Genomic DNA, 26,931 nt, shown 5'->3' with positions numbered 1-26,931 from the left:
CATATTAGTCAAGGGACTTATATGGTTGGTATAGGCCAATATGTATGAAATCAATATAACGACTATTATATAAACGATCGATATTACTAAGAATCAGAACGATATAATTAGCATAAGTTATATGACTACAACCATATTAGTGAATGGACTTATATGGTTGCTATAGGCCGATATGTATGAAATTAATATAAACGGCTATTATATAAACGGTCGATATTACTAAGAATCACAACGATATAATTATCATAGGTTATATGACTACAACCATATTAGTGAATGGACTTATATGGTTGCTATAGGCCGATATATATGAAATTGATATGTATGAAATTAATATAAACGGTCGATATTACTAAGAATCACAACGATATAATTACCATAGGTTATATGACTTCAACCATATTAGTCAATGGACTTATATGGTTGCTATAGGCCGATACGTATGACCATAATAAATTAAATTATATAAACGACTATTATATAAACGGTCGATATTACTAAGAATCACAGCGATATAATTAGCATAGGTTATATGACTACAACCATATTAGTTAATGGACTGATATGGTTGCTATAGACCGATACGAATGACCTTAATGAATGAAATTAATATAACCGACTATTATACAAGCGTCCGATATTACTATAAATCACAACGATATAATTAGCATAGGTTATATGACTACAACCATATTAGTCAATGGACTTATATGGTAGCTATATGCCGATACGAATGACCTTAATATAAACGACTGTTTGACATCTACCTCATCAATGAGCTATTTGACAACCACCTCATCAACGGGCTATTATAAGTTTGTATATCGTATAAAAAATAATATTATGTATAGATACTAGACTTTTGATCTTCCCATCGTATAAATTGTATTTAAAAAAATACGTAATAGTATAGGTATACGTATACGAAGGTTTTTGATATTCCCATCCGTATGAATTTTTTTTAAAACATAAAATAATTACGTAATAGTATAGGTATACATACGAAGTTGGTTGATCTTTCCATGAGAGAATAATGATTTATGGGATTAATGTTTTGGGATAATTAATATTTATTGACTAATTTTGGAGGGAAATATTTTGTAGGGAAAATGGTCATTAAGCCAAATGTGAAATGAAGGGCTTTACTGTTATTTCACCAGTGTGGTCATTGTTGGGTCACGCCAAGTTTGGTCGAATAGCAGCTCTCATAAATTGTACTTCCTCTGTTCCAGTTTATGTGAACCTATTTACTTTTTTGTCCGTTTCAAAAAGAATGAACTCTTTCTAAATTTGATAACAATTTAGTTTAAACTTACAATTCTACCCTTGATGAGAAGCTTTTATAACCACACAAATACTCTGGCCCCATTTGAACTTGTTTAGGATCACAAATTACAAAAAAATTTATTTTTTTCTTAAACTCTGTGCCCAGTCAAATAGGTTCACATAAATTGGAACGGACGGAGTACATTACTACTACTATAACTTCCCCATCTTCCCCTCTTTCTTCCATCTACAGTCGAAAGGGTCAATTATTCTCTTAGCAGAAGAAAAGTTGAACAAACTCTTGTAAGAAAATAAAATTCTTCTTTTTTTTTTCCTTTATAGAACTATTTCCTGAAAATATTTGCTTTAATACCTTGTGTAGTCAAGTTAAGATCTTTACTGGGTTTTGATGTTAGTTTCATTTGGGTTTTTTTTTTTTTCTCAAATTGTGTTTGACTTCAGCTTTTGACATCCACAGATAAATTAATCTTTGAAATTATGGATGTATTTTTTATGTGGCCCTGAGTACTGATGTAAAGATTTGAGCTTTTGTTTCACGATTGGATTTGTCTGTGTTTTTCTGTTCTGAATTTGTTGAAAATAGTTTGTTCTATAATCAACTGATAAATCTAATAAAGGAAAGTTAGTCCTATGGTCTCATCAGTCTTCTATTACTACATAGTTAGGTACGTTACAGCATTTTTATTACCAACACCCTCTTCTTTTTTTTTTCTAGCTTTTTGTTTGATTACATGTATATTTGATATTTTAGATCTGGGGAAGTATGTCAATATTCTTGGATATTCGCGGGAGATAGTTTGTACTGTTTTTTCTGTTGAGTTTCCGAGAAAATGGGAGTGCAGTGTGCTTATATTTTCTGGAGATAATCTTGGCTTTCTCTCATATGAACAAATCTATGCTTCTTTTTTGTGTAATCTAAATATGGGGATCAATCAACTTTTGTTTCTGTTTGATTTCAGTTTTGGAAATGTTTAGTGAGATATTCTTATGTTCCTTGTTAATGTATTTGCAGGAGGGAAGATCATGTAATTTGATTGATTTCAAAAGATTCTGCGCTGAAAATCGGAAAAGCATAGGATAATTGAGGATTTTGGGTATTATCTGGTTAATCTTGTTCGGATTTTGTGGAAGTTGCAAGTGGCTTCACTTTTCTGAGGGATTGTTCTTCCTGTCAAGATGATGATGTTTGAGGAAATGGGGTTCTGTGGCGATCTTGATTTCTTTCCTGCTCCGCTAAAGGAAGTGGAAGTGGCTGCTCCACACACTGAGCCAGAGCCGGAGCTGGTGGTGGATGATGATTATAGTGATGAGGAGATTGATATGGATGAGCTGGAGAGGAGAATGTGGAGGGACAAGATGAAGCTGAAAAGGCTGAAGGAAATGACTAAGAGTAAGGAAGGTGTCGATCCTGCAAAACATCGTCAGTCGCAGGAGCAGGCGAGGAGGAAGAAGATGTCGAGGGCACAGGACGGGATCTTGAAGTACATGTTGAAAATGATGGAAGTATGTAAAGCTCAGGGCTTTGTTTATGGGATCATTCCAGAAAAAGGCAAGCCGGTTGGTGGGGCATCTGATAATCTTAGGGAGTGGTGGAAGGATAAAGTGAGGTTCGATCGAAATGGCCCTGCAGCCATAGCCAAATACCAAGCTGATCATGCCATCCCAGGGATGAACGAGGGATCTAATCCAGTGGGTCCTACCCCTCACACCTTGCAGGAGCTGCAAGATACCACCCTCGGTTCGTTATTGTCAGCTCTGATGCAGCACTGCGATCCTCCTCAGAGAAGATTTCCGTTGGAGAAAGGTGTTTCACCCCCGTGGTGGCCCACTGGTCAGGAGGATTGGTGGCCTCAGTTGGGTTTGCAGAAGGAACAAGGTCCTCCGCCCTATAAGAAGCCTCATGATCTTAAGAAGGCGTGGAAAGTTGGTGTCCTCACAGCAGTAATCAAGCACATGTTCCCCGATATTGCTAAAATTCGCAAGCTGGTACGGCAGTCAAAGTGCTTGCAGGATAAGATGACAGCCAAAGAAAGTGCAACTTGGCTTGCCATCATCAGTCAGGAGGAAGCTTTGGCTCGAGAACTCTATCCTGATCGCTGTCCAGCCTTGTCCTCAGCTGGTGCTAGTGGAACATTCATTTTGGATGACAGCAGTGAATATGACGTTGAAGGTGCTCAAGATGAGCCTAACTTTGATGTTCATGAGCAAAAACCAAACCATCTCAGCTTGTTGAATATTGGTGTCGAGAGATTCAAGGAGACGCTGCCTCTGCAGCAACAATCTCATCCAAACAAGGATGAATTCATCACCAACTTAGATTTCACTCGGAAGAGGAAGCAAGCCAATGAACTGACTGTAATGATGGATCAAAAGATCTATACGTGCGAGTTTCAACAATGTCCTCACAGTGAACTTCGAAATGGTTTTCAGGGCAAATCTGCCAGAGACAATCATCAGTTTGCTTGCCCTTTCAGAAATTCTTCCCAGTTTGGAGTTTCAAACTTTAACTTTAACGAAGTCAAGCCAGTTGTCTTCCCTCAACAATATGTGCAACCAAAGTCGGCATCTCTGCCTGTTAATCAAGGACCACCTACCTTTGATCTATCTGGTGTCGGAGTTCCTGAGGATGGACAAAGGATGATTACTGAGCTTATGTCATTCTATGATAGCAATATACAGGGAAACAAAAGCCAAAATACGGGGAATGTTGCACTGACCAAGGAGCAGCCTCATCAACAACCTCGTGTCAACCAGGATAATTACCTACACAGCCAAGGAATAATGGAGGGAAATATCTTCAAAGATGCTAATATTTCTACAAGTCATTCTATGCTGCCACAGGCTTCACCTTTCAATGCAGGCCCTAATGACAATTTTCATTTCATGTTCGGGTCTCCTTTCAACTTGCAGTCCGCCAACTACACTGGCAATTTACCTGGCATTGGATACGATACCACACCAAAGCAAAATCTTCCAACTTGGTACTAACCAGGAGATTGTTGACATGTATATCAAGTAGTGCAGCTTTGGCGTCATAGACATAGCTTTTTCCCAAGAGGGAAGATCCCATGTAATTTGTCTGCTTGTTGGGGTGCATTTTTAATCGCCTATAGCTCTCTTAGTAACGGTGTTTCAAGTTTTACCATGTTTTGTAGAGGTTGAAGAACTAGGCATGGTTTAACAAACACCCTCAAATATTTGCCATGCTTCTTGTAGTACATGTAGATATCTTATAAATAAGTTACTGTTTCATCATGGCCAGTTTTATCAGTATAAACTGTTGAATTCATAGCCGTGCAAATGCCTCTTGCAAAAATACAGGGTAAGACTGCAAAAATACAAGGTAAGACTGCGCACAAGACTCTTGTGGTCCGGCCCTTTTCTGGACCCGCACACATTCTGCCCTGTAAACTGTTGAATTTATAAGCTGGTGAAAGTCTTACTTGTTTAGGACTGTTCTCAAGATTGTTTGAGAGGTTTGCCCTTTTAAGTCTCGTTGCATGGTTGTTAATGTTGACAAAGATATGTAAAGAGGTGTTTTCTTCTATGAGCATTAGCTTTTTAGTGAAAGACGCACCCCATGTTTTTTTGGCATTATCCTCTTTTTGAAGGCTGTTACAAGGAAAAGTGCTGGTTTAACAGTTTGATTTGCTATGCAATATCAACACATTTTTTAGTTGTTGGAGTATTCGAAGAATGGCCGGAAATCGTCTTCCTAAAAAGGAGAGTCTTTGTTTGAAAAAATATAGCTTTCAATTATAATGGTTTGCTTTTGTCAATCTCTCATGTCTTATTGATAACCGATGTATTTATGAAAAATTACAAAAATTTCAATAATTATTAAATTCTAAATTTCTAATCTCAAAAGTAAAATGAGTTTATCAGTAAAAACATAAAAAGTTGAATTCATCAAATATCTGTATAAATTCGCCTTTATTGAGTAGAATTTTGAGTACATACCTTCACCTCCACCCGCCAAACAAAAGATAATACGTAAATGATATTCCATCTGTTCCAGTTTATGTGAACCTATTTTCTTTTTGATCCGTTCTAAAAAGAATGACCCTTTTCTAAATTTGGAAACAATTTAGCTTAAACTTACAATTCTACCCTTAATGAAAAGCTTTTATAACCACACAAATACTCTGAACCCCTTTTTGATTTATTTAAGACCACAAATTCCAAAAATTTTCATTTTTTTCTTAAATTCCGTGATCGGTCAAACAGCTTCACATAAATTGGAACGGAGAGAATAGTAATTAAAAAAAATAAATTAAAACCTCCACCCTTCCCTCACCCTCCAACCACATCCAAGAAAAATAAATAAATTAATAAAAGAGAAGGAAGATTAACTCATTAAAGTAAAGAAAATTGGACCAACAAGACAAAGATCATGTGAAGAGAGTAGACATGGCAATTATTATCACCACTTTGTTTTTAACTTAAGAAGAAAAACATGGTCGGCTGGTCTCCATCACATTCAATATTCTTGTGATTGACTCTACTGTTCACTGAATTCTTTTCCTTTAAAGATTTGAAACTTTAAATAGCAAAAATAGCATATAGATAAGATAATCAAGATAGTACCTTAATTTGACAGCTTTGAGTAATTCCTAGTCTTTTTCTCTCTTGAAGTCATTTGGTTTGCTTAATATTTTCATTAACAATAATTGTAGTTGACTATGCTTGTTTAAATATTAATCCAAACAATCAAGAAGATACTGCAAATCAAAGCTGAAATAGAAAATCATTTGACTTAGAATCCTAAAAGTTGTCACTCTTAATAATTGTCGTGAATCTCATTTTTCAAAAGTCAAAGTAGGGGAGATTTTTATTATGCATAATTTAATTTAGTGCAAGAAAAGGACCATACTTCAAAAAGATAATTACCTGAAACTTAATCAACGAGTAAAGTGACGCTTGAGTTAATTTAAAAGTAGTTGATATATAACAATTCAACAAGGTGGGCGATAGTGTTTTCGTAATTTCCTTAATTAAATGTTAATAAAAATATTTAAGTATTGGTTGTGACAAGTAGTATTTTTTTTTCTATATGTGCTAAGTTGGTTATAACAATTAACAAGTGATAACGAATAAGTTTTGATTAATTCGTAAAGATCTACAAAGTGACTGAAGTCATGTTCCTTCTTTGGTGATATATAATTTCCATAGTAAAAACTAAAAAGTTTTCAACGATTCATGTTAATCGAATATTAAAAAATTATTTTGTCAAGGAAAATATTTTCCAAAAAGTATCACAACACATTTCCAACGATTCAAGAAACAAAATGATTTAATCCAGAATTTCTTTTAGAAACATTTTTTATTATACCAAACACAGTTAAAATCGAAGATTATTAGAAAAGTATCATATAGTCTTAGCGAATTCAAAATTTGCAAAACACGACAAGAGTTATAATGAACTATGTGAGTTCGATAGCAAATTTACAGGGGCGACTCAATAAGTTTGATGGCCTAAAGCCAAACTTTAATGAGAGACCTTATTTTTTTTAATAAAAAAATTCTACATAATTTTATTTGAAGTTTTTTCTAGCTTTTTCAGAATAAAAATTTTAATAATTTTTGGCATAAACCTTTTAATCTCTAATGTAACATTATTGATCTTATGTAATAAAATCCAATTCAAGAAGTTGATAACTTTGTATCAGAATAATTTTTTGATGTTTCAATATACTTATTGCAATGATGAAAACCTGAGAAAAGCAAAAAACAAATAAAAATGAACTTTAAAAGTGTATTACTAATTTTCTAATGATAAATGTAATCTTTTCTTTATATATATTTTATTTTTTTACTTTGAAATACTTAATATTTTCTAAAAGAATTTGGGGCCTCACAAGATTAGTTGTAGTGGGATGGATAGAATTTTTGCTTTCTTAACCTGAGGTATTCGGTTCGAATCTTGGGAATGAAAAAAATTCTTTCTAAGGAACGATTTTCACTTTAATGGACCTTACATAGTACGAATTCGAATTACTCAACGGCCCAAATTAAATATCGAACATTGGATACGAATTAAAAAAAAATTGAGACCCCTAAAATTTTGGGACCTAAAACCCCCGTTTTAGTTGCTTCACCCTCTGCCCGGCCCTGCAAATTTAAAATCGATAAACTTTAAATTCTAATTCTGTCGTGCTACAAGAGATGGTCAGAAGATTTTGGGAGGCACAAATCTGAAACGTGAAGCATCATTTTCTGGCAACTAACATGTAGGGAATAGCAGTGAAATTGTCCTTGTGCATCTACTTCTACTATATTATATAATACATGCACCTGGTCATTTTCGTTCCTATATCAACAGATCCAACACAAAAACTACAAGACGCACTTCCGTTTATACAGGCAAAAAAAGAGGAAAAATATAAGAAAATAAATAAAAACGTATTAAAAAGGTAGCGAACAGTGCCCCATTACAGATGCAATGTATATCAACCATGTTAAGGACTGTCCCAACAACACTAGACAGTTTTTGTTGATAGGCTAAATGGCTAATTAATTTATTATTTAAAAAATAAATTTCAATTGATTATCCCCTTGCACTTCGATGAAATACATATGGCTGTCCAACGGGCCGGGCCGTCCCGCCTCGTCCCGCGTCTCATTCCGTCCCGTCTTACTTCATTTTCAACGGGATGGGCCAATGTTAAACGGGACACGGGATGGGATGGGACGACCATTTCGTCTCCGTTTGTCTCGTCCCGTCCCGTCCCGCGAGTTTTTATAGTATATTTGTCGAATTTCTGTTGTATTTGGCAAGTATAAAACAAATTCAACTTATGCACCGGCCATTAATGAAATGATTTCAAAATTTAATTTTTTTTTTCCTATTCCCGAAGTTTATTTAATTTCTACTCTACTTAACCTATCTTTGAAACTAAGAGGTGCAAAGAGACCTGTTCGTAAAATTTATGAGAATTTAGCAATTCAAGAAAATGAACAACCATCTATTGAAGACTGCCAAGCTAGCATATATTCTTATGCTAAATCAATGTTTGATAAATATAAATCTATGAAAACAACAGGTTGTGAAACTGCTCCTTCTATTTCTAAGTCTAGGGCAGAAGTTTTATGGGAAGATATGGATGATATAACAGGTTTTGAGATTTGAAAGTTCCATTAATAAAATAAAAGGCTCTAAGCGTTGATTTTTTTTTATGAATTGTCTTAATTACTTAATACTTTGAAATTATATTAAATACATTATAACTCTATTATAAATTTATAATTACTATAATATTTCATTACAAGTCTTTTGTTTTAATATTTTATAATTCTTTACTTAGTTTTCTAATTTTCGTTTTAACATTTAAGTTTGTTAAATAAGTCAAAAAACTAGTCGTTGCAAACTTTAAAAACTTAGTCATTTTCAAAAAATTAGATGTTTTTAAAAAAAAAACTACACTTAAGACCTACGAACCCGTCCCGTTCCGTCCCGCCCCGTCCCATTTGTTAGCGGGACGGGATGGGACGACTGCTTCGTCCCATTTGTCCCATCCCGTTTTGTCCCGTCCCGCTTAAATGTCGTCCCGTCCCGTCCCGTTGGACAGCCATAGAAATACAGAATAATTGCATATAATAAAGTGAATATAAAAGCATTTAATCTTCTATATTATACGATGTAGATGATATTTATGCTCGAAGTTAACCATACTTTATTGATGTTTTAAGTGCTAAATAATAACAAAATGCTCTAATTGAGGTTTTTATGCTTTGCAGGAACTACTCTGAGTTAAGAGGAGGATATAGAGTGTTTTGAAGTCAAATATGTAGATACAAGGCCAATCGAGAAGAGCACGGATGAAAACGAGCAAGAAAAGGTGAAGAAAAACTGCTCAACAGCCCACCGCGACCGCGGCTGGAACGCGGTGAACTAAGACGAAAAACAGAATGGTTTGAAATGACCACGGTCGTGCCGCGACCGCGGTCGATCTGGAGGGAGCCAAGAAGTTTAAGGGCCAAAGTGTAAATCGTGAAAAACTTATCCTAACCCTATATAAACTTAACAAACTCGCCCAAGTGAAGGTCAAGCTTGTTTTTAGACTCAATTGGAGGCAAAAACAAGTGTGAGAAGATCAAGACATCATTAGAGTTTTTCATTCTTCTTCTTTTTATCATTATTTTGAGATCTTGAATTATTTTATGGTTTTATCTTGCTTTGCTATGAGTAGCTAAACATTTAATCTAGGGTTGATGGAACCAACTGTTAGACGAAGTTTTGACTCAATTGTGTTATAATCGAGCCGTATTTATTATATGATTGTTCAACTACATTTTGTATGGTGATTGAATGTGCCCTTGATTAATCATGTCTAATTGCCTTGTATTGCTTGAGAAAGAATACTAGGTTAGATTGTTGTTGAACACCACCACTTTTGGGTAATTGAAGAGATTCATTATTTGAATTTAAAAGTAGGGTTGGAGATAACGAACTTTGGTGGGATAATTTAGAGTTGCATAAATTATCAGCTAGAGTAGTTCGAGAGAATGCTCTAGTAAATTATCGTAGTTGATCAAGAGATAATTACGGTAACCCATAGCTCATAATCCTCATAGAGTATTACGGCGATATTATAGCAAAAGAGTTAAGACTTAAACTAGCAATTGGGAAAATCAATACCTTAGATCTTTTTACCATTGAATTATCTTTAATTTAGAATATTGTTAGTTTTAATATCATTTTGCTTTAGTTAAACAAAATCCAATATTTATTGATAAAAATCTTGCATCCGAAAATTGTTCGAGCTTGTAATAGCATCACAAAGAGTTGTAATAGATAGGTTAGTTCCCTGAGGATTCGAATCCGGACTTGAAAATCGGATTATATTTGCAACAGCCGCTTTGTCTGTTATAAGGCATAGTTGGGAGTGATCAAATTTTGGCGTCGTTGTCGTGGAGTTAACGGTGTTATTTATTACAAATTAGAAGTAGTGCTAGAATTATTAGTTTAGATCAATTTTCTACGGTGTTAAATAATTTTTCATTGAAATTCTCACGTTTGAACTCTTGTGTGATTCAGGTGTATGCCTAGAAATTCTTCGAGGACTGGTGAACTACTTGAAGAACTCTCACATCCCGAGAAAACATTCAGGGCATTAAACTGTACTAACAAGAAGAACAATCAATCACTACAAACACACCAACTCACAATTGAAATGGACAACAGGGAAAACATCGATGCAAATGATCGGGTACCTCTTGTGCCAAATGAAGTGGTGGTGGCACCTCTTGTGCCAGAAGCTGCACTTTATGATTGGGCATAGCCTACAACTGACAACCTGGCCACCGCCATTGCTGTGCCCCAAATATAAGCGGAGACATTCCAGATCACCAACAACATGCTGCACCTCCTACAGAATAAGGGATTGTTCTCCGGTTCACACATTGAAGACCCTCAACAACACCTGAAAATTTTTCTATCAATTTGTGTGACCCAAAGACAGCCAAATATAACCCCAGAAGCTATCAAGCTATTACTGTTCCCATTCTCTGTGACTGGGAAAACTCAGACTAGGATGAATTCGCTACCAATAAATTACATTGCCACTTCGGAGGAATTAGTCAAGAAGTTCCTGAACAAGTTTTACCCGCCCAACAAGACTGCAAGACAGAATGATGAGATATTGCAGTACAAGCAGCAACATACTAAGACCTTGCAGGAAACTTGGGAAAGATTCAAAGGGATTCTAGTGAAGTGCCCCCACCATGGTATTCCATACTAGATGCTCGGCCAGAGATTCTAAATGGGGTTATCAGATAATTTAAAAGCCAATGTAGATGCTTCATCTGGGGGTGCATTTTTTAGCAAGACATTCACAGAGTGTAAAATCCTTCTTGACAAGATGTCCTAGAATTCGGGGTGGATGACGAGAGGTACAACCCTGACGCCAATAGTGCATTCAGTTCCTTTGACCCAAATAATTCACATGCAGATAACATAGCCACACTCATGACTCAGATGAGTATACTGACGAAGAAGATTGATAAGATGAGTACAAAGCAAGTGCATATCGTTGACACAACAAATGGAGGACTGTGTACACCGTGCATTAATCAGTCTTATGTGTGTTCATGGAGTGGTGAAGCTGACAACCAAGGGTTGAGAGAAGATATGAATTATGTCAATAATTTTGGGGGTCAGAGACAAGGAGGACAACAATGGAGACCAACACCCAATCAGCAGTACAGACCGAACATGCCACAACCTGGAGATATGCAGCCCCAAGGCCAAGTGGTGCCATATCAGAGACAACAGGGCTATCAACAGCAGCACCAGCAACAGTTGGCATATCAGCCACCTCTTCAGCAACAGGATGGCAACATGGTAGAAATCAGGAGTATGTTGCAACAACTCATTGGAACAAATGGTAAGATGCAGGAAAAGTTGGCAGTGCATGACTCAGTAATAAAGAATATTGAAACTCAATTGGGGAAGTTGTCCATGGCCTTAAATAACTGCCCCCAGGGAACATTGCCAGCCGATACGAACATTAACCCAAGGAGAAAAACCCGAATCAGCTGATGGCAGTAAGTCTCCGGAATGGGAGAAATTTAGATAGGGAGCAAGAAGTTGTTCAACCTAGAAGAGAGACTACACCAGCCACTCCAGTTCCATTAGAGATAGATGAATCAGCAGAACTCACTAAAGTGGTGGTTGAACAGGCTCAGGTTGATAAAGGTAAGGCTAAAGAAAGTGAACAAGTTGCAGAACAGGTGGTACCTCTTGTGCCACAAAATTCCAATAAAGAACAGCCAGCAAGCAGGGAACAAAGAGTGATGCCTGCACCTTTCCCTCAGAGACTGGCAAAATAAAAGAAAGAAGATCAATACAGGAAATTCATGGAGATGCTCTGTCAGATTCAATTGAATATTCCTCTAATGGATGCTTTGAGGGAGATGCCAGGCTATGCAAAGATGATGAAGGACCTGATGTCACAGAAATTTGACTTTCAGGACTTGTCCACAGTAACTTTGACACAGACATGCAGCGCGGTAATGACAAGACCCATGGCTCAAAAGATGTCTGATCCAGGTAGCTTCATTATTCCGTGTACTATTGGGAGCTATGCTTTTGCAAAAGCATTGTGTGACTTAGGAGCCAACATAAACTTGATGCCTTTGGCAATATATACAAAACTAGGGATTGGTAGAGCTAGACCGACTTCGATGTTGTTGCAACTGGCTGACCGCATGGTTAAAAGACCGACGGGGATTCTTGATGATGTGCTGGTACAAGTGGGAAAGTTTGTATTCCCTGTAGACTTTGTTATTCTGGATTTCCATGTAGATGAGGAGATACCCATCATTCTGGGAAGGCCATTTTTAGCCACTGGGAGAGCATTGATTGATTGTGAATCTAGGGAATTAAAAATGAGGTCGAACGATGAAGAAGTTATATTCAACGTTCAATAATCCATGAGGAGACCCAATGAATATGCAAATTGCTCACTAGTGGAAGCTGTGGATGTGATCCTGCATGAAGATGATGAAAGGCTGAATGCTAAAGATCCATTAGGAGCTTGCTTAACAAATTTAGAGGAGATGGATGGTGAAGGGTTTGCAGAGTGGGTTATGGCACTCGAAGGCCAAGGATTCTGGAAGAGGGAACCTCAGTTCGAGTCCCTTGAGTTAGAAAAGAGAGCTACACCACCTGCAAAACCATCAATAGAGGAACCACCCCAACTGGATCTGAAACCGCTTCCAGCCCACCTCAGATATGCTTTCTTGGGTCCCAGTTCTACTTTGTCTGTTATTGTATCATTTGGTTTGCTAGCTGTGCAGGTAGAACAATTACTGCAGGTGTTGCAAGAATGCAAAACTGCCATTGGCTGGACCATGACAGACATAAAGGGTATTATCCCCGCCTTCTGCATGCACAAGATTCGTCTGGAAGAAGGGCACAAACCTTCCAGGGAACATCAACGAAGGTTGAACCCGAATATAAAAGAGGTAGTGAAAAAGGAGGTAATCAAGTGGCTGGACGCGGGCATCATCTTTCCCATATCTAATAGCAATTAGGTAAGCCCCGTCCAGTGTGTACCGAAAAAGGGTAGAATGACAGTTGTACAAAATGAGAAGAACGAGTTGATCATAACTCGTACAGTCACATAGTGGCAGATTTGCATAGATTACAGGAAATTAAATACAGCCACCCGAAAGGACCATTTCCCCTTGCCCTTCATTGACCAGATGTTGGACAAGTTAGTTGGGCGATCCTATTTTTGTTTCTTGGACGGATACTCAGGGTACAATCATATCTCAATAGCCCCAGAAGATAGAGAGAAAACGTCCTTCACATGTCCGTATGGCATATTTGCCTTCCGGAGGATGCCCTTTGGACTTTGCAACGCACCGACCACATTCCAGTGGTGTATGCTAGGCATCTTCACCGACATGGTCGAAGACATTATGGAGGTGTTTATGGATGATTTCTCAGTGGTAGGGGATTCATTCGAAGATTGTCTTCACAACCTTAAAAGAGTGCTCAAACGATGTATGGAGAAAAATTTGGTGCTGAACTGGGAAAAGTGCCATTTTATGGTGCACAAAGGCATAGTGTTGGGGCATAGAGTATCCAAAAAAGGGATTGAATTAGACCATGCAAAATTTGATGTGATTGAGAAACTTCCAGCACCCACTTCAGTGAAAGCAGTGAGAAGCTTCCTTGGGCATGCCGGATTCTACAGGCGGTTCATCAAGAATTTTTCAAAAATTGCTAACCCCTTATATAAGCTGCTTGAAAAAGACCAACACTTTTTGTTTTCTGATGATTGCAGATTAGCATTTGAGGAGCTGAAGAGGAGATTGGTGAATGCACCCATCATTGTTGCACCCAACTGGGAGCAACCATTCGAGTTGATATGCGACACCAGTGATTACGCTATAGGAGCGGTTTTGGGGCAGCACAAGGAGAAAATTATGCACCCCATTTACTATGCAAGCAGGACACTTAGTGGTGCACAACTGAACTACACAGTCACTGAAAAGGAAATGCTCACTGTAGTGTTTGCCTTCGACAAATTCAGGTCATACCTGATTGGCTCGAAAGTTATTGTTTATACTGACCATGCAGCCATTAGATGCTTGATGACAAAAAAGGAGTCAAAGACTTGTTTGATTCGCTGGGTTCTGTTGCTACAAGAATTTGACCTGGAGATTCGTGACCAAAAAGGGACAGACAACCAAGTAGCAAACCACCTCTCAAGGTTGGAACGGGCAGAAAAGAGAACGGAGGTTAAAGATATCCTTGAGATATTCCCGGATAAGCAATTACTTGCTGTGACAATGGAAGAGGTACCATGGTATGCTGATATTGCTAATTACTTAGCATGTGGTATTGTACCTCATGATCTCTCCTCAATTCAAAAGAATTTTTTTTCCGTGATTGTCGGGAGTATTATTGGGATGAACTTTTATTGTTCAAAATATATGTTGATAACATGATTCGGCGGTGTATTCCCGAGCAAGATCAACCCTCTATTTTGCAGGCTTGTCTTGTTTCGCCATATGGTGGACATTTTGGAGGAATTCGGACAGCAGCAAAGGTGCTGAAATCAAGCTTGTATTGGCCTACATTGTTCAAGGATGCCCATGCTTGGGTCAAAAGCTTTGATGAATGTCAAAGGACGGGCAACATATCCCGTCGTCATGAGATGCCAATGACCACAATCCAAGAGTTGGAAGTGTTTGACATGTGGGGGATCGACTTCATGGGGCCGTCTGTCAGCTCATACGGTAATAAGTATATATTGGTTGCTGTTGACTATGTCTCCAAGTGGGTCGAAGCAGTTGTTCCCCAACCAATGATGCGAAAGGGGTGACCAGTTTCCTAAAGAAAAACATCTTCACACGTTTTGGCACCCCCGAGCTATAACCAGTGATGGTGGCTCTAATTTTTGTAATAGAGCGTTTGCACGCCTGTTGGAGAAGTTTGGATTTCGCCACAAGGTAGCCTCACCATAACACCCACAAACAAGCGGGCAGGTGGAAGTGTCAAATAGAGAAATTAAAAATGTCCTCTCAAAAATAGTGAATGCAATAAGAACTGACTGGGCATGGAAGCTGGATGATGCATTATGGGTATACCGCACAACCTTTAGAACTCTAACTAGTATGTCACCATACAAGTTGGTATTTGGAAAGGCATGCCACCTTCCGGTTGAGCTCGAACACAAAGCGCTGTGGGCATTGCGGCAGCTGAACTTAAACATGGAGGCAACAGTCACCAATAGAGTTAATGGGTTGCATGAGCTTGAAGAATTCCGGTTCCAGGCATTCGAGAGTGCTAAACTTTATAAAGAAAGGATGAAACTGATGCATGATAAGCACATCTTGAATCGGAACTTCAACCTCGGAGAATTAGTGTTACTATATAACTCAAGATTGAGGTTGTTTTCGGGTAAGTTGAAGTTCCGATGCTCAGGACCGTTCAGAGTGGTGCAAATGTTTCCAAGTGGAGCTGTGAAGATCGAATCTGAAGATGGGACGAACAAATTCACAGTGAATGGGAAGAGGTTGAAACATTACCTTGGAATGACTGAAGAAAAAGGGGACAACGTGGTGATAACGTTGGAGGAGCCCCAATACACAAATGAGTAGTGATGACATGAGCATGCGTCGTGCCGCGACGTTAAATCCGGCGCTGCGTGGGAGACAACCTATGTTTTTTTTTCTTTTGTTTGATGTTGTACCAGATGTGTAGGAAACTAATACTCTTATAAAATAAAAAAATGTTTTTTTAAGCCCGTGACCGCGACCACGGTAAATGACGAGCATTCTGTTTTGGGTTGCTCTATTCACCGCAATCGTTGTGGGATCGCGGCACGACCGCGGCGAAATGCAAACATTCTATTTTGCCTCCCCTCCTTCACCGCGGACGCGGTGGGACCGCGGTGCGACCGGTCTATCGCCCAGGTAAGTTGTACTTAATATTTTTTATTTTCTTTTCTTTTCTCTTCTACCCCCCCCCCCCCCCAATAAAATTAAAAGAAACGCCCCCTCCCCATTTCCCCCATCTCCTCTCCATCTAGAACCCTAACCCAATGCCTCTCTCTCTTTTTCTTCTTCTTCACCTCTTTCAGACTCCCACACCTCCCCCCCCCCCCCACACTTCCAACTCTCTCTTCCCCAACTTCCATTACTCTCAACCTCTACAGGAACCAGGTATGTCAAGCTTTCCATCTCTCTTCTTGTACTTTTCTATTTTGCAATTTTAATGCTTGAATTGTTGTAGTATCTATAGTTGGATTTTTGGTTTTCTTTTCTTCTTTTTAGTGGGTAATGTAAAAAAATATTGTAGAGAAGAGCTTGGTTTTGTTGTGTGAAGTTATTTGTGGTGGGGTGGAGTGTGAAGTGAGAATAGTTGATTTGGGGGAGAGTTTATGCTTCCATGGGATAGGTATGTTAAATTATAGTCCATGCTCACAAGGTTCTTGTGAAATTGCTCCAATGGAGCTGTAATGGCTAATGTGACCATAGTGATGGTGAAGTCTGAGTAACCACCCAGGGTTCACACAACTCAAACCCTCACTAATAGTAGCCTCTATTTTGTTAGGAACAATGCATCAGTCAAGGAAGAGACGTGCCACAGGTTCCTCCGCTAGTGGACCAGGAGGTTCATCCAGAGCTAGAGATTAGGCTAGTGCCGACCAGTTTGACCGCACTCGGTTTGTTTCCAAAGCAGCTCAAGATAGGTTTAATGCAAAGGCCTCCAAGAAGTTGTTACCTGAAGTACACATTGACAGGCATGCCTTGCAAATTGAATGCCCAAGTATTTTTGAAGAATTGAGGAGGCGTCAACTGGACATCTTCTTTAATGAACTGAAAGAGGTCAATGTACTGATAGTAAGGAAATTTTACGCGAATTGCCCAGAGCATGTTGATAGGGTTGTCATGGTACGAAATACCCGGGTGGATGCATCTCTTGAGGTCAGAGTGTACAGGCTACCGGTATTCACTGCAGAGACGGATTATTACCTTGCTTATCATCGCCCAACTATTTGGTGGGCACCAATTCTTGAAACAATCTGTGTGGTTGGCCGGGAGCCAATATGGATAAAGCAGAGAATTACCCTGAACTCCCAATCTCTCACTTGGGAAGCTAAGTGTTGGCTCACAATTATCAACAGCCATTTGCTGCCCTCCAACAACACTACAGATGTTAATAGGCCAAGAGCAACAACGATTTATTGTTTTATGACCCACCACAATTTTGATGTGGCCAAGCTTATTCAGGATGAAATGTTCATTCGCTCCCCGGAAATACTCAAAAGGTTCTACTTCCCTACCCTGGTCACCAAGCTGTGTCGTGCTTCACGAGTTCCTGAAAATCCCATAGTAGATGGGAAATTGCCATTAAAAGCCCCATTCAGGGCTAGCAAAATCACAGTTGGAAAAGAGCGGGCTGTGGCAGTTGATGATGATAATGATGTCGATGATGATGATGATGAGGGAACTATGCATGCTGACTCCCCACCAGAGCAGAGTGCTGATGAGGCGGGCCCATCACAAGCTTGCCAGAGTACCCGGATGACTACCTTGGAACAGGAGATGGCTGGCCTATGCATTTCGGTCACTAACCTGAGTGTTAGAGTTGACACTTTGGCTACTCAAAATGCTAGGTCCTAGAAAAAGATCATGGGTTGGCTCCGGGCGCTAGAACGAGCATGTCACCTCGATCCTAGCACCGTCTCCGATCAAGACTGAGCACCAGAGAAGTCCACTTACCTTACTCTGCATTAAATTCTTTGACATGGGAACATGCCAAATCTATAAGTGTGAGGTGGGGGATGGTTGTTGTTGTTGTACAATTGTATAAATTTGTTTGGTGTTTTTGATTGATGTTAATTAACTTCGACTTGGCCCGAAGACGGATACCTCTCGATGGGTCTCTTGAGGGACTTAAGTCGAGCGGAAAAAAAATTCGTTTGTTAGGTAGTGTATCAACTTCCCCTTGGTTTTTGTTTAAACCACGGTTCTTTTTTAAGGGTTTCTATTTGAACTGGGTGTAGTTAGTTTTTTTTAATTAATTTTTTAGTGTAGGAAATTTTGGATGAAGAATAGAAATAGGATCTCTTAACTCCATGATACCTTGAATAGAGATTGTTTTAATGTGACACTAAGGCTCATTGGTTGACTCTAACAATAAAGCCTTAAATTGTGTGTTCTTAAGTTGGCTTAAGTACCTTGAGCAGAGTGTCTGATGGTCCTAACTGAATTGAGTCATGTGCCATGTGTGAGTGAGGCTTTGTGTATTCTATGCTAATACCCAATGTCTAGAACTTGCCCTGTGTGTGTACGAAGCGAAATGGTAGTCTTCATTGGTCTGGAAAGTGATATAGGCATTTCCTTGTTGAACCTAATTATATATGTGTTCACCCACCTGATTGTGTATATCCTAGTTAACCCCTTTGAGCCTGTAATCCTATTTCTTTGGCACCCACATTACAAGTCTTACCTAAGTTGTGAATTGTCTATCTTTTTGAACCCTATCACCTCTAGAAGCACTTGAATTGTAATGAATATGGAAAAGTTAAAGTGTGGGGTGGTCGGTTGGGCTTTTGAGTGGAGCTAATAAAATAAGGAGAAAGGTGCAATGTGTTAAAAAAAAAAGAACAAGAGCCACTTGAATTGAAAAAAAGAGTTCCTTGCTAAGTGGTGACCCTTGATGTAAATGTGCTTAAAGAAGTAGGGAGTTTAACTTAATGATGTAAAGGTGGAATGAAGGGTTGACAAAGGTATGGGCTTAAAAGTGAAAAATATATTGAAGTGCTTAGGGAGATGTAGTCACTATATCCATATGTATTCTACATGTCCCATAGCCAACATTACAACCAAATAAAGTCCAACTTGATTCTAGACCAAATAGGCTCGATTAGTCGAGTATTACACTACGGGCAAGCCTATGGTGCGTTGTTTGTGGCATAAGAATTTATTTCTGAGGGTGAATGAAATCTTATGTATTTGAATTCCTCAGTGTGTGAATTATATATGACATTACACAAGTCTCTTTTGTGGTGAGTAGGCACATGATTCATGATGGAAAGGTAAGTCTGGACCTCTGACTGAGAGTATGAAAGCCGGTTAGGGACATTATGTGGCTAGAGAGAGAGAGTCCACTCTTGAGGTTAGGAGGTTACACTAAAGTAGTCTATCTATGTGAATTATTCTTGGTATAAGGAGTAGGGAAGTGACCCAGTAATGATTAGGCCTATAGAGTATGTTTTTGTTGCTAGAAGACTAGCAAGGTTTAAGTGTGGGTGTTGATAGTAGCCTATATTATACGATGTAGATGCTATGTATGCTATAAATTAACTATACTTTATTGATGTTTTAAGTGCTAAATGATAACAAAATGCTCTAATTGAGGTTTTTATGCTTTGCAGGAACTGCTCCGAGTTAGGAGGAGGATATAAAGTGTTTTGGAGTCAAATATGTAGATACAAGGCCAATCGAGAAGAGCCCGGATGAAAATGAGCAAGAAAAGGTGAAGAAAAACTGGTCAACAGCCCATCGCGACTGCGGTGGGACCGCGGTGAACTAAGGCAAAAAACAGAATGGTTTGAAATGACCGCGGTCGATCTGGAGGGAGCCAAGAAGTTTAAGGGCCAAAGTGTAAATCGTGGAAAACTTATCCTAACCCTATATAAACTTAACAAACTCGCCCAAGTGAAGGTCAAGCTTGTTTTTAGACTCAATTGGAGGCAAGAACAAGTGTGAGAAGATCAAGACACCATTAGAGTTTTTCATTCTTCTTTTTATCATTATTTTGAGATCATGAATTATTTTATGGTTTATCTTGCTTTGCTATGAGTAGCTAAACATTTAATCTAGGGCTGATGGAACCAACTGTTAGATGAAGTTTTGGCTCAATTGAGTTATAATCGAGCCGGGTTTATTATATGATTGTTCAACTACGTTTTGTATGGTGATTAATTGAATGGGCCCTTGATTAATCGTGTCTAATTGCCTTGTGTTGCTTGAGAAAGAATACTAGGTTAGATTGTTGTTGAACAACACCACTTTGGGTAATTGAAGAGATTCATTACTTGAATTTAAAAGTGAGGTTAGAGATAACGAAACTTTGGTGGGATAATTCAGAGCTGCATAAATTATCAGCTAGAGTAGTTCAAGAGAATGGTCTAGTAAATTATCGTAGTTGATCGAGAGATAATTGCGGTAACCCATAGCTCATAATCCTCATAGAGTATTACGGCGATATTATAGCAAAAGAGTTAAGACTTAAACTAGCAATTGAGGAAATCAATACCCTAGATCTTTTTACTATTGAATTATCTTTGATTTAGAATATTGTTAGTTTTAATATCATTTTGCTTTAGTTAAACAAAACCCAATATTTATTGATAAAAATCTTACATCCGGAAATTGTTCGAGCTTGTAATAGCATCACAAAGAGTTGCAATAGATAGGTTAGTTCCCTGAGGATTCGACTCTGGACTTGAAAACCGAATTATATTTGCAATGACCGCTTTATCTTTTATAAGGCATAGCTGGGCGCGATTACTAACGCCTTATGCTAAGATTATAAAACCTCCCAGAAAAAAAGTAAAATATTAACATTTTTTTTGTTTTGCTGTTATAAGCTGAATTAATCTTAGGTTCCAGTTTCAGTTATTAGTTTATCAGTTTATACTGTCTTGAAAACCACATCTCTCTACTGTATAGAATCCTGTGAGGACACAAAATAAAAAATAAGAAAACGCAAAGTAGGAGTAGAAAATAAATGACAGTGACACAGGCTTAGGAGTTTAGATCTATTAATACTAAAATGTACAATTATTAATCTCTATCAGAAATTACGAGTTGAATATTTTTCAAAAATAGTTAATAATTATTTATTTATTTATTTAAATAATATTATTTGTTTCGTCCACATACAACATGCATGTCAAACTTTCTATTATTGGTGGAAATGAAAGAACTATTTTCCTTTTCTTGATTTGTTGGTGTTGACATTAGTTGCTTACCTACATGATAAATTCTTATCATATTTGTTTGACCTGATTTCCATTTAAAAGTCTAATAATTCTTTGTAACCAACGGTTACTTAAAACTCTTAGGGGTCGTTTGGTAGGATATAAGAATAGTGCAGAATAAAATATATTAGTAATGCAAACATTAGTTATGCAGATATTATTTCTTATCTATTGTTGGGTATGGTGTATTAAAATTATAATGCATTGCATAATTTGTAAGAAAAATAGTTGTTTACAAAAATGTCCTCCATATTCTCTAGCCTTAAGGGACTTTAAGGATAATTTTGTCTTTAACCATACTAATGCATGTATTAATAGCCTTGGTATTACTAATACCATGATTTTCTATGCATTACTTATACATAGGATAATACCAAGTATGATGTATAACTAATACAAGTATTAGTTATACACATGTTGAAAAAATATACCAAACAAAGTATTAGCAATACATAAAGCTAATGTTTGCATTATTTTTTCTAATACTTCCTACTAAACGATCCCTTAGTGGTCGTTTGGTAAGAGGGATTAGGTGGGATTAAATTTATATCTTATTTGGTTGGAGGTATAAATTAATCCCAGAATAATTTATACCTCCAACCAAACAAGGTATACATTTAATCTCACCTATTATCCCATCCATCCCATCTTATCACATCTTATGCCATCAAATGTGGTATTATTTTATACCATAGCTCAAGTGGTATAAATTAGTACCGGTACAATCTCGGTACTATTTTGTCCGCGTACCAAACGAACCGTTAGAATTATAATCTACAGATTTGTTGGTATGCCCTCTTTTTTGGTTTGGTCCCTCCTGTTTTTTCTCTTTTTCCCATTTTGTTTTAATAAAACTCAACCAATTTTAGTGTCTCTTAGTTAGAAGAAAATCATAATTACATCAAATTGACCCTCATAAATCAAAGAGTTAATAAAAAGAAAAAGAAAACATGAAGTGGGCTCAAAGTTGAAGTCCATAGGGTAGTATTGGGTTTGTAAGCTTGGGCTACCACAATATTCAATATGTTGGCATTTGGCAAGCATTGGATCTCGACTTTTAACGAAGGAATTTTTATATTTCTATACACTATTTGAAACTTTATTACTCTTCCTATTCAAATTTCAATTTAATTACAATCATATATACAAATTTATCAATTATATATACTTTAGGAATTAAATAAGTATCCCTTTATATTAGGAATCAATTATTTTCCATCCTTATTCTCTCTCCCTCCTGCGCTCTCTCTCTTTCATGCTCTCTCTCTCTCCCCCCCTCTCTCTCTGTATGTATCTATCTATCTCTCAATCCCTAATTCCAGTAGTGTAAAGCAAAGGAAAAGAGAGCAACAATTCCACTATTGACAGCCATTAAAAAGCTTTGAAGCTTTGAATTCGAATTTGGGTTATCAAAAACTATTATTTGTTTGGATTGGGTGTTGTTGCAAACAATTGGGAATATTATTTGGAGTTTATATCTCAATTTTGAGGGTGTTTTGGTGAAGATTAGACTTGATTTTGATTGAATTCAGATGGAAAGAAGAAGAAGAAGAAGAAGAAGAAGAAGAAGAAGAAGAAGAAGAAGAAGAAGAAGAAGAAGAAGAAGAAGAAGAAGATGACGACGACGACATGACATGCATTATACTTACGAAATTGTAATAAAGTTGTAGTAAAATTGTAGAAAAATTGTATTCTATTGTTTATATATATTTTTTTATTTTAATATTGTATGAAAATTGAACAATATCGTATAAAAATTGTATTTAAGTTATATGATACTGTAGTTGTATATAACTGGGTAGAAATAATGTTAGAAATAATATACGAAATTTGTAAATAAGTTGTATAATATATAATTAGTTGTATGAAATTTATTTTTACTATGAATAAATCAGATACAAAATATACAAAAGACATATTGTATAAAATTTGTATGTAAATGGTATGATATTGTAGTTGTATATAACTGGATAGAAATAATGTATAAAAGTTATAGATAAGTTGTAGACTATATACATTTTTACTTGGCCCGCCTTCCTTTAATGATTGACACATATAATGTATGGGGATGCTCACAAATTTGATTATCCATAAGTTTTGTGGTCCAACAAGGTAAAAAAATTGGTTTAAAAAATAAATAATAATAATAATACTGACTATGGGAGTACTTTGGATAAGTGTGGAAGGGTTTTGCAAATGTTGTATCATGGATCCTGCAGTTAGCAATAGAACAAAAATTGGCAAAGCATTTATTTAAATATTTGCTTGGTGAAACAAAGCATTCTGTTGATTTCTGTTTTACTTGTCTTAACGGGATGATTCTGGTAAGGTTAAATTTTCTTTTTCGTTCTGTTAACCATTGCCTAAATTGAAAAGATGAAACGAGTCTAAAGGGATCAAAAGAAGGAAAAGACGCCATCAACCATGAAAAGAACTCGTCTGAAAATTATTTTCCTAAAAAATTTACTGATGTGATTTTGTATCTTTTAAGTGGGGAATCGATATTTGGGAGAACTATACAAAAATGACAGAGTGGAGAAAAATAGCTTCCATGATTACGGTATATTAAGGCGGAAGAAAAATAAAGAAAGAGAAGAGGATAAAAAAAAAAGGTGTAACTAAATCCTTTGATTGAAGGCACAAATAATGAATTTAGGAGCCTTTAAGGTGAATTATATATTTATATTTTGTAACTAAAATGTGTTTAGATCGGGTGAATACCAAAATATGGACATTTTTTGTAATAAGGTTTCAAATAGTGTATAGGAATGAAAAAAATCCCTTTAAACAATTTCCCACATGTTTGTGAAGTTTTTTGCTTTCTTGTTTTGGCATCCGATACGCAGTGGCGCCGATTATTTTAGATCCACGTTGCATAGGGCGCATTAAACAGAAGCGCTCTATATAGGGGCGAAGGTCCATAGCCCTAAGGGTGGTCCCTTCGTCAAAAAATTACACTGTATATATAGATAAAATATTACTCCCTCCGGTCCACAATAAGTGACGAATTTGCTTTTGGCACACCCATTAAGAAAATACTAAATTCTATACAAAAATACCTAGTATGACTAAACTACCCTTAATTAAATATTTAATGTTAGGAGTAAGAAAACTTTTTAAGGATATGTACATAAGGATAATTTTATAAAAACAAATTGAGTTTTTTCTTGATTATATAAATGGACACTTATTTTGAACTAAAATAAAAAAGCAAATCGGTCACTTATTGTGGACCGAAGGGAGTATATTTTAATAGTATATAACATATATTGAACACTCTTTGGCGAATTTTTTATTTATTTATTTTATGTTTGAACACCCTAAGTAAAATTCCTAGCTTCGCCACTAATTCTATAAAGAGTTTTTTTATTCCCAACGCAAACTCGAGACTCTAAATAAAAAGGACGGATCATATTCTTTTCACCCACCCCTTGATAGTAAATGTTTGTGAAGTTAATCAAATGATACCTTGAGTTTGAGACTCGATCTGGCCATGAATGAAATTGTATACCTAGCTATAACCTTTTTCATGTGCCAAAAGTTTCAACCAAACAAGTTATTACGTGTAAAGAAAGGCCAAATGAATAATCTAAATTCTGTTCTTTGATATGAACCAAAAAGTTCTAGGTAGAAAAATTACAAATATGACGAGTAATTTTCAAGTTTTTTAAAATATTGGTTCGTTGAATGTAATTACAAATATGACGAGTATTTTGGTGAAAATATAAACTGATAAAAGTAGGAATTTTTACCTTCTATAACAAAAGTTAACACCTTATTATTTTAAATAAATATCATTTAAAAAATTATATTCTATAGATATCTTTTAATGTTTATAGCAAAATATTTAATTTTGGTTACCTCCTACCCTTAAAAGCCACTAAATACGCTATTCAGTTACACTATTTTTTTTCTCTCTCTATTTTGATACATGTCATTCTCTTCCCCATTCCCTAAAAACACGATACTCAATCTAAAAATTCCTCTCACCCATCTATTATAACCATTGGGCAAAAACATCATTAAATCTATACAAAACAAACCCTTAATTTAGGTTAATTTTCTGTATTCTTTGATTCTTTTAACAGAAGAAGAAGAAGAGATGCCGGTCCTAGGTTGTTGTGTAGATGTTGCTGTTGTTTCCCCTCCTCTCGGCTATGCCTTCTCTCGGGATAGCTCTCTGGTAAAGCAAATTTCTTCCTGCTTGCCAATTTTATCTATACACACTGAGAATCCCTTCTACTTCTATATTTTACAAATCCCCCGTACAAAAACAGCCATGCCCGGTCTCATCGTGAAGAAGCTTTAGGAGGACGAGTCAATGTCTGAAGATGACTATTCACCGGAAATTAGGGTTTGTTTTTTAACAAAGACGACAGAGTTTGGAGCTGAACAACTTATTTTCTGTTAATATATTTCAATGTATTTTCATGTATTCATTGTCTTTTTTTTCCATCGTAATTCAATGTATCTCGCTGTATTTCATGTATTTCATTGTATTTATGGTCTTTTTTTCCATTGTATTTCAATGTATCCCGTTGTATTCTATATGTATTTCATTGTATTCACTGTCTCGTTATATGCCATGAATGTATTCATATATTTTTTTTTAATTAATATAATTTATGTATTCAGATGTATTATATAATTTCTCTGAAGATTGCTATATTTTGGGGGTATTTTTCGGTTGAGAATCTTTTTTATAACTGAAAATACAAAATTTATGTGTTATAATTGAGTTTGTTGAGTTATATTAGGAGTCTATTATATTAATTGATTCACTTTCCGTTTAAAAACAGTGTAATCCCCTGTTTCATGCCGTGAATATAGTCGAATACAATAATCTGTCCGGTTGTAACCCCATGTTTCACATCATGAATACAGTCAAATACACTCGAATACAACAACTGATTAGTTGGACTTCCCTGATTCACGCATATTTTTGCTACTGTATTCATGAATACAGTAGCTTAAATACATTTAATACATCTTATAGCAACAGAAAACATATCTACAATCCGTAATATAGCAAATGGTATCTATAGATAGCTAATTACCACTAAACGATAGTGCTTTATGAAAATTTCTCATAAAAGTATATGAGTAGGCCACTAGTAGTATATTGTTGGAGCTATGATAAAATTCTCAAACCTCAAGGTTCGAGCAGAATAAATCTGCAAAAAGGAAATTATTCAAAAGGGCCCAACCGGGTTCGAATAGGTAACCTCTTGATCTGCAGTCAAATGCACTAACACTGAGCTACGGACACATTTGTGCAACAATCTCAAATATCAACTTTAATAACGTAAAATGAGCTATCTCTTTACTTAACTAATTGATTGATTTCATATCAATATCGCCTAGGCATATACCTCTTGAAAAATAATAATAATAATACGGAATTTCGATTTTTCAGCTCCATTTTTAAAATGGTTTGTCTAATCTGCTGGATGTAGACATTATATCATTGTTCAACTTGTAACCAAGAGCATAACTTATGGCTTCAAATTTCTCAATCTCTTCTTCGTAGGGCTGAGCTAGAAGCCCGTCGGTAGGTTCGGTCGAATTCATTAACTTTTGTTCACAACGTACTTGTGTTAAATTTTTTTTATTAAATATGTACAAATAAACA

The 26,931-nt window shown here is 36.6% G+C and overlaps 3 protein-coding genes across 5 annotated transcripts; all 3 read left to right on the top strand.

The window, feature by feature from the left end:
- Window positions 1-1,431: 1,431 nt before the first annotated feature.
- LOC107770026 (ETHYLENE INSENSITIVE 3-like 1 protein) lies at window positions 1,432-4,542 on the top strand. Of its 3 annotated transcripts, none has more exons than XM_016589281.2 (2): window positions 1,432-1,569; window positions 2,300-4,542. In XM_016589281.2, the coding sequence occupies exon 2, from the start codon at window positions 2,464-2,466 to the stop codon at window positions 4,273-4,275; it is 1,812 nt and encodes a 603-aa protein (XP_016444767.1). In that variant the 5' UTR covers window positions 1,432-1,569; window positions 2,300-2,463; the 3' UTR covers window positions 4,276-4,542. The 3 variants fall into 3 exon arrangements, with proteins under 3 accessions (XP_016444767.1, XP_016444768.1, NP_001311977.1); XM_016589282.2 differs by having other exon boundaries at window positions 1,516-1,952; NM_001325048.1 differs by lacking the exon at window positions 1,432-1,569 and having other exon boundaries at window positions 2,393-4,542.
- Window positions 4,543-12,183: 7,641 nt separating this feature from the next.
- LOC107770031 (uncharacterized) lies at window positions 12,184-12,717 on the top strand. The gene has a single exon (XM_016589287.1). It carries the CDS (start codon window positions 12,184-12,186, stop codon window positions 12,715-12,717), a length of 534 nt encoding a protein of 177 aa, XP_016444773.1.
- Window positions 12,718-15,513: 2,796 nt separating this feature from the next.
- On the top strand, window positions 15,514-15,903 carry LOC107770032 (uncharacterized). Its single transcript, XM_016589288.2, has one exon. The coding sequence runs from the start codon at window positions 15,514-15,516 to the stop codon at window positions 15,901-15,903; it is 390 nt and encodes a 129-aa protein (XP_016444774.2).
- The last annotated feature ends 11,028 nt before the right edge of the window (window positions 15,904-26,931 follow it).

This window comes from Nicotiana tabacum, chromosome 8 (assembly GCF_000715075.1).
Source record: "Nicotiana tabacum cultivar K326 chromosome 8, ASM71507v2, whole genome shotgun sequence".
NCBI lineage: Eukaryota > Viridiplantae > Streptophyta > Magnoliopsida > Solanales > Solanaceae > Nicotiana > Nicotiana tabacum.
The sequence above is the reverse complement of the archived record's forward strand: the minus strand, read 5'-3'. Positions and strand labels throughout refer to the sequence as shown.

Coding starts and splice junctions, on each gene's coding strand:
- LOC107770032 (XM_016589288.2), top strand. CDS start 15,514: ATGGAGGCAACAGTCACCAATAGAGTTAATGGGTTGCATGAGCTTGAA.
- LOC107770026 (XM_016589281.2), top strand. CDS start 2,464: ATGATGATGTTTGAGGAAATGGGGTTCTGTGGCGATCTTGATTTCTTT.
- LOC107770031 (XM_016589287.1), top strand. CDS start 12,184: ATGGATGCTTTGAGGGAGATGCCAGGCTATGCAAAGATGATGAAGGAC.